The 13,550-nt window shown below is 33.9% G+C and overlaps 4 protein-coding genes across 8 annotated transcripts in view; 2 read left to right on the plus strand and 2 right to left on the minus strand.

Moving 5' to 3' along the window:
• Positions 1-1,800, plus strand: part of LOC106719096 (breast cancer anti-estrogen resistance protein 1) — a 72,196-nt gene extending 70,396 nt beyond the window's left edge. For all 4 annotated transcript variants that reach the window (XM_045680179.1, XM_014513349.2, XM_045680178.1 and 1 more), the window contains exons 6-9: positions 43-283; positions 463-628; positions 874-1,097; positions 1,261-1,800. In XM_045680179.1, the coding sequence (XP_045536135.1) occupies positions 43-283; positions 463-628; positions 874-1,097; positions 1,261-1,570 (941 nt within the window). In that variant the 3' untranslated portion in view covers positions 1,571-1,800. The remainder of the gene's footprint in view (positions 1-42; positions 284-462; positions 629-873; positions 1,098-1,260) is intronic.
• A 2,918-nt stretch (positions 1,801-4,718) lies between these two features.
• LOC106719166 lies at positions 4,719-8,360 on the minus strand. Its single transcript, XM_014513434.2, has 9 exons — positions 8,185-8,360; positions 7,763-8,115; positions 7,616-7,693; positions 7,498-7,519; positions 6,922-7,057; positions 6,444-6,581; positions 5,539-5,698; positions 5,264-5,361; positions 4,719-5,075 (listed from the first exon to the last, which is right to left on the minus strand). Exons 1-9 carry the CDS (start codon positions 8,205-8,207, stop codon positions 4,866-4,868), a joined length of 1,218 nt encoding a protein of 405 aa, XP_014368920.2. The 5' UTR covers positions 8,208-8,360; the 3' UTR covers positions 4,719-4,865.
• A 432-nt stretch (positions 8,361-8,792) lies between these two features.
• LOC106719112 (N-alpha-acetyltransferase 10) lies at positions 8,793-10,574 on the plus strand. Of its 2 annotated transcripts, XM_014513368.2 has the most exons (4): positions 8,793-8,934; positions 9,550-9,715; positions 9,838-9,986; positions 10,320-10,574. In XM_014513368.2, the coding sequence occupies exons 2-4, from the start codon at positions 9,556-9,558 to the stop codon at positions 10,542-10,544; spliced, it is 534 nt and encodes a 177-aa protein (XP_014368854.1). In that variant the 5' UTR covers positions 8,793-8,934; positions 9,550-9,555; the 3' UTR covers positions 10,545-10,574. The 2 variants fall into 2 exon arrangements, with proteins under 2 accessions (XP_014368854.1, XP_014368853.1); XM_014513367.2 differs by lacking the exon at positions 8,793-8,934 and having other exon boundaries at positions 9,471-9,715.
• A 168-nt stretch (positions 10,575-10,742) lies between these two features.
• On the minus strand, positions 10,743-11,494 carry LOC106719111 (protein TSSC4). The gene has a single exon (XM_014513366.2). The coding sequence runs from the start codon at positions 11,382-11,384 to the stop codon at positions 10,743-10,745; it is 642 nt and encodes a 213-aa protein (XP_014368852.2). The 5' UTR covers positions 11,385-11,494.
• Positions 11,495-13,550: the final 2,056 nt, after the last annotated feature.

Consider the following 13,550-nt stretch of genomic DNA (forward strand, 5'->3'; position numbering starts at 1 on the left):
AGCCACGTTGATCTTTCTAATTAGGCATTCATATGCGTGCAGGTATCGCAGTGAAGCTGCGTCCGCTAGTAAAGGCGTTGAAGGACGCGGAACGGATCACGCACGAGGCGACGAGCGCGCTGGACGCGGGCGACTGGGCGCCGGAGCGGCTGGAGCGCGACCGCGAGCCCACCGACGGCTCGCAGGACGCGCTCGACCAGCTCGTCGCCTGCGCACGCTCGCTCACAGAGGACGTCCGCCGCGCAGCTTCGTTTATTCACGGCAATGCTTCCCTACTCTTTAGGTATGAAAATGTTTTAAGTTACTTTATTACCGTTTTGTGTTACATCTTCATAATTGAATGTAGGCCTTCAAATTGGAGGTAGAGGAAGACCGAAGAATTTGATTTCTTTGTTTAGAACAGATAGAACCTCTTTACGTACATATAGATTATATGGATTACAATTTGCTGTTGCATATCAGGCGGTCATTGGCGCCGGAGCACGAATGGACGGAGGAATACGACTACGTGCGGCTGGAGTCGCGCGCGGCCGCCACACGCCGGCACGCGGAGATCCGCGCCGCGCTGCCCGACAAGCTAAGGGCCTCGTTCGACGCCCTGCTGCGGGACGCCGATCACGCCGGAGAGGTAACGCACGATAACTAAATTTCTAATTGCTGCACTCAGAATCGTTAAGTGGCCCCTTTTGGTGTAGATTTCATTAAAGAAATCTTGCTTGGACAAATGCAATTAATATCTTAATCTAACTTAACAAAACCAGTTTAATAAGTTTAGATTTTGATTACTTTAAAGCAAATACATTTTATAGCAAGATAATAAAACTAAGCTAGATCGAATTTTCTAGCAATAAATTAAACTTTATCCGTGTACAGGTAAGCGCAGTGGCGGCAGCGACCCTCTTGCCACCGGATGACCGCCAACTGGCGGCGTTCTACGCGGCGCAGACGGCTACGTACGGCGCGCACCTCGCCACCGCCGTCGAAGCCTTCCTGCGCACCATCGAAATGGGCCAACCGCCTGACGTCTTCCTCGCGCACGGCAAGTTCGTCGTACTCAGCGCGCACAGAATAGTGCACGTCGGGGATACCGTACACAGGTACGTCAACTCAAATTGCTTATTTTACTCTTGTTTCTAATTGTATTATTTTATTCCTCCGTTTTAAGCATTCATACGGAGTTTTTCCTTTCTCTACAGAAACAAAGGCAAATGAGGTTATTTAATTTATTCAATCATTAATGAAAGAAATCTAATTCAACAGGAGCGCTCAACACGCGGGTCTAAAATCCAAAGCGTTACGATGCTCAGATGCGTTATCTGATGCGCTAGCGGTGACCGTGGCGAAGACAAAAGCGGCGGCGCAGCAGTTTCCATGCGCGAGCGCGGTCGCCGAGATGGCGGAGGCGGCGCGGACGTTGGCCGCGCGAGCGCAGGACTTGCGGCGCACGCTGTGTCAGGCCGCAGAGCCGCCCGCCCTCTCGCCCTCCACACCCGCCACCACAGTGCCCCCCTCCGCGCCCGCCACCCCCCTCACACCGCTAGCCCCCGCCCTACCCGCACTACATATATAACGCGACTGAACTTACACTTTTGAATCCCTTATTCTATTTTGTGATGAGTTCGATTTGTGTGAGTTCTACACTACACATCCCAAGATACTAAAGTGAAACTAAAGGGTTCTCCAGAGATACGAGTTTAACCATGAAGTGATAGTTGACGTTGCACTAATCAATATTAAAATGATTGATGAGAACACCAATGTCAGACATGGACTATATTTGTCAATCGAGATATCGTAAAACTGACATCGTTTTATAAAATATATTTATTTTAAGTAAAGATTTTTTATGAAATTATTCTAAATAGCATTTACACAAAACTTGTACTTCATGTTCGCAAACCATTGAAACTTAAACAAAAACATTTATGACAGAAAAATGTCATATTATTCAGGGAATACTTTTTGTAAACTGGAGTAATATGTTTATTCCGTAAAACTATGTGATAATGGAATGATGTTAAAAAAAACTTCCAAATCGAAGTATATTATAAGCGCCTAGGATCAGATAGCTTTGCTTGGGATTATCGATATTGTAAAATTAAGATGACTTACCGTGGGTTTCTCAGACCAAAATCTCTGTATAAAACATATCGTCATCCCTCTCATTATCTTAGACAAAACAGAGATAACAATATGTTTTAAACGGTGATTTTGGTCTCAAAAACTTACAGTTAGTAATTATGTCGTTCTCTTTATATTGTAGTATGATACAAATGTCTCTGCGTATAGTTTACCTTAATTTTATTCAAATGGCGGCAGCTCGCAATCACTAGAAAAAAATTAAGGATGGCTCGCAATGTGTTAAAACCGGTAACATATATATTGCTTGACGGTCATAATAATTGATATATGGGTGACTTATGCATCATGTTATAACATAAAGAGTATCAAGTATGCGTGAGGTTCGTGCTTCGCTTTTGGCAGCGGTTGTGTTAAAGATGGCGTCTGGAACGCTCTAGAACTTTACCGTTGGTTTACTGACGAAATGTTCACATTACATATTGTTATTTCTTTCATTATTATCGAAATAAACTGGGATAACAATATGAATGCGTAATTTATTCGGCAGTTTAAATCCACGGTTAATGTGTAAATAATTGTTCGATGTTAGCTAGCTAGATAACTAACAATTAAGCAGTAAATCTGCTATCTACAGTGCGCGCCAATTAACACGTTGGGTAGAAGAGTACAACTTGCAGGAACATCGGCTGAGTTCGATTTGTAGAGCTTTCTCTCTGTCACATAGTACAATATAGCGCTGTTGACTGAGAGAAAGACAGATAGGCAACGCTTTACAAATGGCAATTTCTCTTGTTCCCGTGCAAACTCAAATTCCTCGTACTGTACGATATAAGACAATTAAAATAATGATTGTTATTGAAAAAGCGTAAGTACGCCTCAGCTGCAAAAACATATCTAAACATAACGACAAATGGAATTGCTGTAACTATAGATAATATGTACTTAATTATAGGAATAACTATCATCGATGAAAACGTAAAAAGGCAAATTGTTTTGTGCCCTTTGCATTTGTTTAGGTTACAATGTAGTATATTGAGTGTATTTTGATTTGTGTGAGAAATATAACCAAAGAAAACTGCGATAGGAACATTCATCAACATAGACTGCCAATAACGAGACAAATATATAAAAAAGAGTTTCTATTAAATGTTAGAAATATATACAAATTAACCAAGGCTGCTGTTATTTTATTCGTAAACTTGTTGCTAAATTATCGAGTTTGATGCTGGATGCTCAGATGCCTAAGTGAGTTGAGTTATCCGTCCAGTTTTATAAAATGTTGCTACAAATATTTGTAGTTTCGTGTAAATGGGATGTAAACGTACATTCGCGTACATGATAATATAGAAATAACATCGAGTTAACACTTTCACTGCCAACTCGCCTGGCGAGCTCACTTTTTACATGAAAAAAAAATCGTAGCGGTGTTAACTTTTTTATTCTATCTTTCTTAATTGATGTACATATCCCATACTACAAATTAACTGGCTGTTTTAATATCTAAAAAGCCAAAGAGCCTTTGTATTTCTGTTTTTAACACCATGTATCTAAAAAACTATAAAATTTCATCATAACTTGAAAAAAAAAAAACAGATAACAATGTGTCAATACTAGTTCCCCAACAGTCGAAACACATCGAAAAGAAGAAACGCACAACATAATATTTTGTTACTGTAACAATAAGTTTAACCTTCATAAAAACATAATCAACATCCCTTTCATAGTCTAAAATAAAAACTGAGTAAACAGAATGTTGTATACAAGTGTGACGACAATGAAAACTAACGGTTATTTGTATCTAAACATAAAAAAGATTTCACTAATTGATGCTCAAATATTTTGCTGCTCAGTTGCTCTTGTATATTATTTTTGCACATTTCTTATTTCCGCTTTAATGCTATAAACTTTTTATATCTATTTATTCAAAACCAATTCTAAATATAGCTATAAAAACTGATCACTATTTAATCGGAACTTGTACAACTAAACTTCTTTAAACCATACTGTATTAAATTATAAGTAATTAAGACATCAGTGTAAAAAAACATGTATATTAGCAATGTATTATATCTAGACATAGCGTATGTGTAGTTAGGCATAGATGAAATTGTACAAATGCATATTATTAAAAAAATAATAATTTTATTATAATGAGAATTATTAATTCAATCATCTTGTAAAACGCAATCAAATAAAATATACAAAAATTTTCGTATGTACTACAAAGTGTATTATTTTAAATCCTTATTCTGTGTACCTTTTATTTTGTTTATATGTAATAGGCTTTATTGTACCATTATACTGCAAGAAGAAAAGATGTCACGTCAAAAACACATTCTATTTTTAAATGAATTAAAAAAATGAAAGAATGAAATAAATTTGGGGGTAGCAGTTAAAGAGTTAATTAAGCATCAAATTTATTATTAATTGGGGGTAAGACAGGGTTATGTGTGTCTTGACTCACTAAAACCCCCTCGGTAGCTATCCTTAAGTGCAACTGGTGCGAGTCCCGGAATCTTCAAAGAAACGCATCAGAACACATACAACACAGCTTACATAATACAGTAACAGCCTACATAGTAATATTAAATATATCTTATGTACATCATAAAATAAGTACTCAGTACTCACCCACACAATCCTATGTATTTTGAATTATACAACACATACAACTTTTAACTGTGTTGTGAAACATAGTTCTGAACACGACACTAACACATTCACTGCCACCGACTCAACTAGCGAGTTCACTTTATATAAAAAAACACTTTAGGTATGAATCATCACATTGTATGATTATATCGTTCTAAGTATTCTTGCGCTGGTTTCTCTTCATCAGTAAACAGCAGTCCAGGATGGTTTGCTGGTAGCTTGGCCTGTGCTGCAATAACTTCTAGCCTGGCCGCCCGCAGCTTTAAAGACCGTTCCAATGCATTAGACTCGAATGCAGCCACTTCGGCTTGCATTGCATTCTCTACTCTTTTTCTTTCCATCTGAAAAATTACAAATTAAAAACCATTATATAAAAAACTAGTGTTAATGTTTGTTATTGTACTCTTAACTATTAAAAAAAATTACGAAAAAACATACTTTTTATTTTTAACTAAACTTTTTGCACTTTTAGCGTTATTTTGTATCACAAAATGAGTTCTGATGTAATTCTGAATGTAAGAATACTTACCTTTGCAGTTTCCAACTGATAATTAAAGAGTTGTAATTTTAACTTCTCAACAAGTTTACTATCTTGTGTGCACCAAGGATTATATGGGTGTTTCGATTCTAGGAACAAAAAAACCACGTTACGCAAATAATTGCTAAAATAAGTATGTTCTACTGCATATAAATAAGTTTTTAATTTACATCTAGAACTGGATAAAAGTTAAACCTCTATAAGCAAGAAAAATAACATCGCCATTGAACTCTTACTTATTCAGGTTCGACTAATATAATATTTACCATTTCCACAGTCACCATTGATAACTGTATCGAGAGGATCAATATCTAGATATTTATTTTTATTTAAACTTAAGGTATCCATCTCTACATTATCATTCAAATTTCCATCATTTGTGTCCGAGTCAGATTTACAGTCAAACAGTGGTTCAGTCTTTATTTTCTGAAAGAGATTATTTTTAATTACTGAATATCACTTTCCAGTAAATTTAATATATAAAATTCTCGTGTCACATCTATATATATAAAATAAAGTCGTGTTAGATACACTATTTATAACTCAAGAACGGCTGAATCGATTTGACTGAAAATTGGTGGGCAGGTAGCTTAGAACCAGGAAAAGGACATAGGATAATTTTTACCCTGTTTTCTATTTTTTATTCCGCGCAGACGGAGTCGCGGGTAAAAGCTAGTAACTCATAAAAACATATTATCGTCCTTCTCATAGTCTTTGAAGCAATCAAGATAACAGTGTCATATTTTGAAACATTACAAGCTTACTACAGATATACAATACTGAAGCTCATGAGCCAGAGCGGATATGTTTTGTTCAGTCTTAGTACCCCTTTCTTCCACATTCATACATATATGCTATTATTTTAGAGTAAACTTAATAATTATTGCTTATCTGATGTAACCTACACTTATAATATTATGCTAGATGTTGTTTGCTTTAGGAATTAAATAGAAATACTTGGTTACTTTAGCATACTTTAGCTTCCTTCCAGCGAATGCCCCATCAAAATCGATCCAGCCGTTTCAGAGATTACCCGGAACAAACATTTTAAACATTGGTTTTTGGAATAAGTAACACATTATGTGCATGAAATATATATTTTTTAATTATATTACACACACACACACACTTCAATTTTATTAACTGTATAGATTATTTTATTTATTCATACCTCTTTTTCATGCTGATTGTTCAACAGATACTGTTTCATATGAACTGACTTAGCAGCTTTCTTCATATTGTCAAACTTTGTACGCAAAACTTTACTAGATCTTTTCTGTGGGTTCTGTTTATTAAAGGCCTCTGCAATCTGTAACATGTAGTTGATTAAAAAAAAATCATCATCAGCTTACTATACATCCCCACCGAGGTGCTTGAAGCCTACCCTAAGTTATAGGTGACTAGGCCATAGTCAACCATAAAAAAAATATTTTTACACAAATGTAGCAGTTACATTAGTTTATAGAGTTTGATTTGGAATTAGAATGAAGTACACTTAATTTGTATGCAAGTCAACAAAACATACTATTAACACTTTGACTGCTAACAACTAATCATGTAAGCTCACTTTAATATATAAAATTCATAGTAGCAATGCATCTATTGACCATGCAGTTTGTTTAAAGTTTAACATAATTTTTTATACATACCCTGGTCCAAGCACTATTTTTGAGAAGATTTGTTTTTGAGTTAGTTTCCTTAATGAATATATTGTTCTTCTCTTCTCTCACACATTTTAAAAGAAGAGTACACTCTTGTGGTAAGAAATTTAAAGATCTGTTTGACCTAAAACACTATGACTAGGTTAAACACAGATTTCCACCATTGATTGTAGATTTAATGGTGTATAGATTCCAGCATGTAATTTACAACCTTTGCTTGATTCCAACTTAAAAATACCAGTTGAAGTTTATCATGCAGATTGCAAGTCAAGTGCTTAACGCCTGAGCCACCGACACTCTCCAGTTGAAGTGAATGTAAACTAATTCTATCCCTATTATTATTAGTTCAAGTTCCCAACATTGCTACAAACTGCTACAGTCAGTACCGAAATAGCGAAAAACAAATAAGCACAAAATACCATGGATTGTAGCCTGTCCAGTAGAATATAGAGGTCAATGGTTTCTACAATTGAAACACTTGGATAAAAGATATTTGAATCTTTGGTGGTATACATTTATTGGCAATGATGTCAATTTATTTTAATAGAAATAAAATTACCTTACCTACAAGTCTGCATATCTCCATCTGAAAAGACAAAATTCAAATTATTTTTTTTAGTAAATTTAACAATGTCTTAGTTTAAATTTTAACTTATCACTAAAAATAGTGAAATTGTCATACCTGAACTATCAGATTCTTCATTTTCACATTCCTCAAAATCCATAATAGTTGCATTATCTGTGTCTTTTGTATTTATTTCTGAAAATATACCTCAAGTTAATAATTTTTATATGACCTAGACTTATCCAAGAAATTTTGAAAACAAACCATTTGATCCATTCTCAAGACTTGGCTTAGAGTCCTCATTTTTTTCATGTTCTAATAACATTGTAACCACTCGACTCCACAAATCGTTGTCATAGTGTTTCATTATCATTATATTTTTAGCTGCCTTCCTTGCTTCTTTTTTTAAATTATCCCACTTTGTTTTTATGCTTTCAACACTCCTTATATGCTTGAAGCCTTGTTTATTGAAAACTTTGGCTATGGAATTCCATGCTCTGTCTTTAGCGTGACTAGCGGCAGTAGAAGTTGATTTATTTAGAATAATACTTTTATAATTTTCAATAATATTCAACAAAGCATTCACCTCTTCCTTTGTGTACACAGGACTCCTGTACCTATGTGTTTTTTTTTACATTTTTATACAATGTTATAATTACAGCAATTATATATCTTAAGCAACTTACGATTCTTTGCGGTCTTCATCCATAATCTAATATTTGTACTTGATAAGTTGTTATGAAATGAATAATATAAAACGATAACATTTATAAGTGTGATCCGTACTATGGAAATAAACTCATATCCATTTTCAATTTAATATAAACATTTCTTTATATAATCTCCCCGAAATCTACAGTATTATTTTATTTTTTCTTTGACTGCCAAAAATAAAACGATTGACAGTTTACAAATTGAGATTGACATCTAAATTTGAATGACATGTTCGTTCAAAAATTATTAGATAATCTTGTAATTACCGTTTTATTTTGTTTTTCTTATTCAGAAATACTCATTTAAATTATTAAAAGACTTTAATCTTCGAAGGAAAAGTTTTTGATCCGATGTCTAATTTAACACTATTTCGAATTAATACAAAGCAGTTGTATGTTGGACACTCAAGATTACCATCTCTAAGGATCAATTTTACCGATACATTTTTAGCAAAGTAATACGTTTTTTATTTTTATTTATGTGCATTCAATAAAAGAGTGTTTAATTTTATCTTATATTTCATTTTTTTAAAGTGTTTTTTTTAAAGATGCCAAGACTAGATTGTCAAAAAACGAATGACATTTATAATTGATTTGAATTTTTTAGGTTAGGTAATTCGTCTTATTCTCTCGGAAACAAGAGGAAGTTGACGGGAAGATTTCATACGTATTATTTTATTTAACACTTGTTTAGATAACTACAGGAAAAATCGAAGTAAACAAGTAATAAGTTATTGATTTATTGTTTACTTGCACGTACACCTGACTCCAATAAGTGCCAAAATGGCGCTGTTCGCTTTATCTCATTAGACACACTAGTCGTAGTTAATAGTTATCTCACATAACGTCCCTTGTTATGGGTTTGTTTACTATTAAATTTTAACAAAAGACGAGAAAGTAGCATTCTACATTATTCCTGAGTTAATGTTTGTATTAATCTTTTATGTAGTCGGATATGAAGGAAGTGATTTTAGCTATTTTAACCTTCGTATGTAGTGTAATTTTAGTTTTTGTATTTGTGTTGTTTTGTAAGTAGTTTTCTGTTTGGTATAACAGCTAAATAAGAACTCGTATGCGCTGTGTAAATATTTTTGAATGCCTCTTAAGCATGATCCTTTGTCTTTGTTCTAGGTTGGTACATTGTATGGAAGTGTTGTTTGTCTAAGTTTCGATTTGTTCGTGAACTCCTCGGGGGTATGTCCGATACGCCCCCAGCGTCAGAGACAAGACAACCTAACAAAACAAAAAAAATAAGAAGAGAATAATACACCAAACTTCTATCTATCTATTAAAAACAAGATACTTTCTTATCTTATATCAAGAGCTATTATTGTACAGGTCAAAATGAATATACGCTGTGCACGTCCAAGTGATCTTATGAATATGCAGCATTGCAATTTGCTGTGTCTGCCTGAAAACTATCAGATGAAATATTACTTCTACCATGGTCTCTCTTGGCCACAACTGAGCTATGTAGCTGAAGATGAAAAAGGGCACATTGTAGGTAAGTATTACTAAAAGAGTATCCAATACAATTTATGATTACTTTGCCAATTGGTAATCTAGTGTTTTTTTATTTTATTTTATTGTAGTAGTGTTAAAGATTAATCTGCTTTGTTTATTCAGGCTATGTGTTGGCAAAAATGGAAGAGGATGGAGAAGATAATCGTCATGGACATATCACCTCCTTAGCAGTGAAGAGATCACACAGGCGCCTTGGTCTTGCACAAAAACTTATGAATCAGGCTTCACTGGCTATGGTTGAATGTTTCCAGGTATAAATATACTCGAAATTTAAGTTGTTAACACGGCATTAAAATGCAGTAATCTGAGATTAAGTAACTAGTGCTTAGAACTAGTTAAATATATATTCAGTTTAGGGGCCAATATATTTACACGCAGCTCACACCTGTAACCCAAAGGGGTAGGCAGAGATCACAGACTTCCATTTGGTTTGGCCAAATGAATATCCGCAATCCGATTTTTGCCATTTCAGGAGACAGAACCTGATGGGTGGCGGCACTATATTTATATGCTGTCAATTTACATTAATTGCATATTAAGCTCTTTAGGTGTTCATGACATTAATCATTTATTCTATTTTGCAGGCAAAATATGTATCACTTCATGTGAGAAAAAGCAACAGAGCAGCTCTCAATCTTTACACAAACTCTTTAGGTTTTAAAATTCTTGAAATTGAACCGAAATATTATGCGGATGGAGAGGATGCATTCTCTATGATGAGGGATCTAAGCGCTTTTGCTGCAGAAAATAAGACAGATAGTGATAATTTGGAAATTAAGTCTGAGTCCGCTATAGTGTCACAGTGTTAAATGGAATCATATTAAATATTTGACAAGAAACTATTGTTTTATTTACAAGGTTTATATACATCAAATAAAGCTGGGTACTGACCAACTGTTATAAGGTTGAATTGTTTGTGGTATGAAAGTGAACTTGTTAGTCACTGCCAAAGGTTTACGTAGTGAAAAGATTACAAATGTAAAAAAAAAAATATTTTTATTATAAAATTAGTCATCACAGTCATCATCCATATCTGTGAGATGATTTAATTTTAACTCTACTTTCTTTGTTCTATCTGAGTTGTCATTAGATACCTGAACTTTGTTTTTCTTCTCTTTTTTCTTTGATACACCAACAACATATTCTGGCATTATGATTTTGTTTTGTTTAACTATTGGCTTTTCCTCATCTTCAATAGGTTTGACCTTCAGTGTCTTAGATGCTTTGAAAATAGGTTTTTTAAATACAAGACTTTCATGTGAATCTTCATCCATTGCATGTTTTTCAATATTTCTTTCTTCTAATTCACGTATCAGTGCTAATGCCGTTGCGGTGTTGGTAGCATCAGACATTTGTTCAGCAGTCACATCTGATAAAGAGTAATAAACCCATTTATCAGGATTCTTTACATGATCAGGTACCGTTTTTGAACGAAGACAATTTCGTAGTTTTGCTTCTGGACGCTTAAATATGCTCTCTTTTCCAACGAATTTCTTCATTTCATTTTTAAGTTTTCGATAAGCACTCCTATCAATAATTCCATAATCTGTATCAGGGGAGGCCTTGTTTGTTTTCGAAAAGCTATATTGTTCTTCAGCATCTTTTAAAGTGTTAAACAGACTCTTCTGTCTTTCGAAATATGAAGACATATTTACAGTACCTTAGTACCGCTAGGGTATTTAATGCAATGAATTCACAAGTAATATTAAATTTGTATAAATTAAATTCTTCTGAGACGGAGATAAAAATAAATCCTTATTTTTCTATAAACACTTGTTTCAATTATTTTGACATTGACATATGTCTTTTTTTTAATTTTAAGAATTTAGAAGCAAATGGTTCATATCATTAGTCTACTATCAACTTTTTGTGTTTAATGAAAAAATATTAACAAATTCATTGTTAAAATCATATCACAATAGAATCGAATGTTGATTGCGTTGGTAATGGGAATATTCTGTCGGCCGATTGACTTATTTGGAGCAAAACTGAAAGCACTAAGAAGTTGGCGCTACCTCCAGGAGTGGACTTCATTCCAATTTAAAAAAAAATATTTTTTAATTAATTTTTGTTAAGAACTTTAAAAATTATCTAAAAAAAGATATTTTTGAATGAAACTTATCGGAAGTCGTTGTCATAACTACAGTCCACAGAGTACTTTGTATATAAAACAAAATATTTTTCTGTGGTACATTTAGTGCTGCTGTTATTTTTATCATGCTGACATCTATAGTGAGCAAAGGGAAGTTCTTCTCGCCATTTAATACATAAATGATAGATGTCACTTCCACACCAGCATTATACAAATATTTTATGTTGAGTATGTGTAGTATATTGTTGTTCAGTTTTCATAGCACACCTTTGCAGTTCAAGTTAACTGTTACATTACTAAAATTTTTACTTAATATTCAATTAATAAAAATGTCCTTCATTTCTTTCAATAGAATTAAAGCAACGAATTAACAATATAAATAGTTATTTTGAACAACCAAAAGCCTTTTGAGCTGATTCCCACCACGTAACTCAAAAAGGTTTTCAAATTTTGCAAACTGTAGGGATTCTTTAAATTCGTTTGAATAACGTGCAGAGATAATCGGAAACCTACTAAGGGCAGTTCGGCAATTGAACACCCACGGATTATAGCAGCATATCTTTTGGAATCGTACAGTACAAATACTAATGTGTATCAAGTTAATAACATTATCCTTGACCAAATGGATAACAGAAAGGTTTACCAAGTGTCGGTTCAACAAGTAGTAAAGCTTATGCTCATATTTACAGTGGCGTACCGGGCAATGGGTTAACGCGGACTGGTATTAACAACTGATTAGATTAAACTCATATGTGTTTGGTAATATTAATTGTATGTTCGGGTCGGCTCTCTATGGAAAAGGAAAACCTTTGCCAACTTAGATAAGAATATAATGATGTTCGCCTCGCTTTTTTTCTGCTTTTTAGTCTCAAGGTACTGGGTACTAGCCATTTTTCTCCTTGGAGTAGTAAAAGAAAATGTAACTATATCACTTTCATAACAAAGATCAATCCCAATACTCAATTTAATAAAATTATTTTATTTCTGAAAGCTTTTAAATAAGATGTAATGTGAAACCGGAAACACTTGACGGTCACCAACGACAAAATTACCAAGTAGTCTTGTAATGTTTAATGTAAATTGAAACTGTACAATAAATAAGTCTTACATTGTTATCGGAACAGACCTCGAAGTAACCAATATTCCGTTGGCATTAAATATTAAAAAGCTGGTTTATAAGTAACAGTAATAATTCCAAATTACATGACTCATTGAGTGGTGCTTACGCATGCGTAGAGTGGCCATGATCCATGATGCTTTTTAAAATACTTCTACTTTATTACTCCAAAAAATAAAGTTAGACGCAGTTTAGTTAATCACTTGTTTTAACCCTTTGACCACCGGTGATATTATGGACCTCAGCGTGGTTATAAAAGAGCATGTTTTGCCCTTAAATATGTATCATTATAACTGCTCCCAATATAAGTACTTTGTCATTTATTTGTTAAGACATTTCTGAAGCAATACGCATGAAGCATAACACAATTCAACAATCATGATTTCTGATAATATCTAATTTCAGCTTGCGATAAAAGGGTTGGCATGTTTAAAATGTAATTGAAACAATGTTTTTTTGCTTAGATTTTTAAATCCCAATAAATATATTAAGACCGTCATAAATCGTTATTTAAATTAAATCTTGCCGCAGTTTTCTTAATGTTTGTTAACATTGACTTGCGGTAGCGGGCGCAAGCGTGGTAGACGAGCGGTCTTGTGTTCACAT

The sequence above is a fragment of the Papilio machaon genome, chromosome 12, assembly GCF_912999745.1.
Source record: "Papilio machaon chromosome 12, ilPapMach1.1, whole genome shotgun sequence".
Lineage (NCBI taxonomy): Eukaryota > Metazoa > Arthropoda > Insecta > Lepidoptera > Papilionidae > Papilio > Papilio machaon.

Excerpts from the sequence above, each read along its gene's own strand:
- LOC106719166 (XM_014513434.2), bottom strand. The coding sequence starts at position 8,207 with ATGGATGAAGACCGCAAAGAATC. Across the intron at positions 7,694-7,762 it reads TCTTGAGAATGGATCAAATG|AAATAAATACAAAAGACACA; the intron begins GTTTGTTTTCAA and ends GTATATTTTCAG. Across the intron at positions 5,699-6,443 it reads ACAATCAGCATGAAAAAGAG|AAAATAAAGACTGAACCACT; the intron begins GTATGAATAAAT and ends AATCTCTTTCAG.
- LOC106719111 (XM_014513366.2), bottom strand. The coding sequence starts at position 11,384 with ATGTCTTCATATTTCGAAAGACAGAAGAGTCTGTTTAACACTTTAAAA.
- LOC106719112 (XM_014513368.2), top strand. The coding sequence starts at position 9,556 with ATGAATATACGCTGTGCACGTCCAAGTGATCTTATGAATATGCAGCAT. Across the intron at positions 9,716-9,837 it reads TGAAAAAGGGCACATTGTAG|GCTATGTGTTGGCAAAAATG; the intron begins GTAAGTATTACT and ends TTGTTTATTCAG. Across the intron at positions 9,987-10,319 it reads CTATGGTTGAATGTTTCCAG|GCAAAATATGTATCACTTCA; the intron begins GTATAAATATAC and ends TCTATTTTGCAG.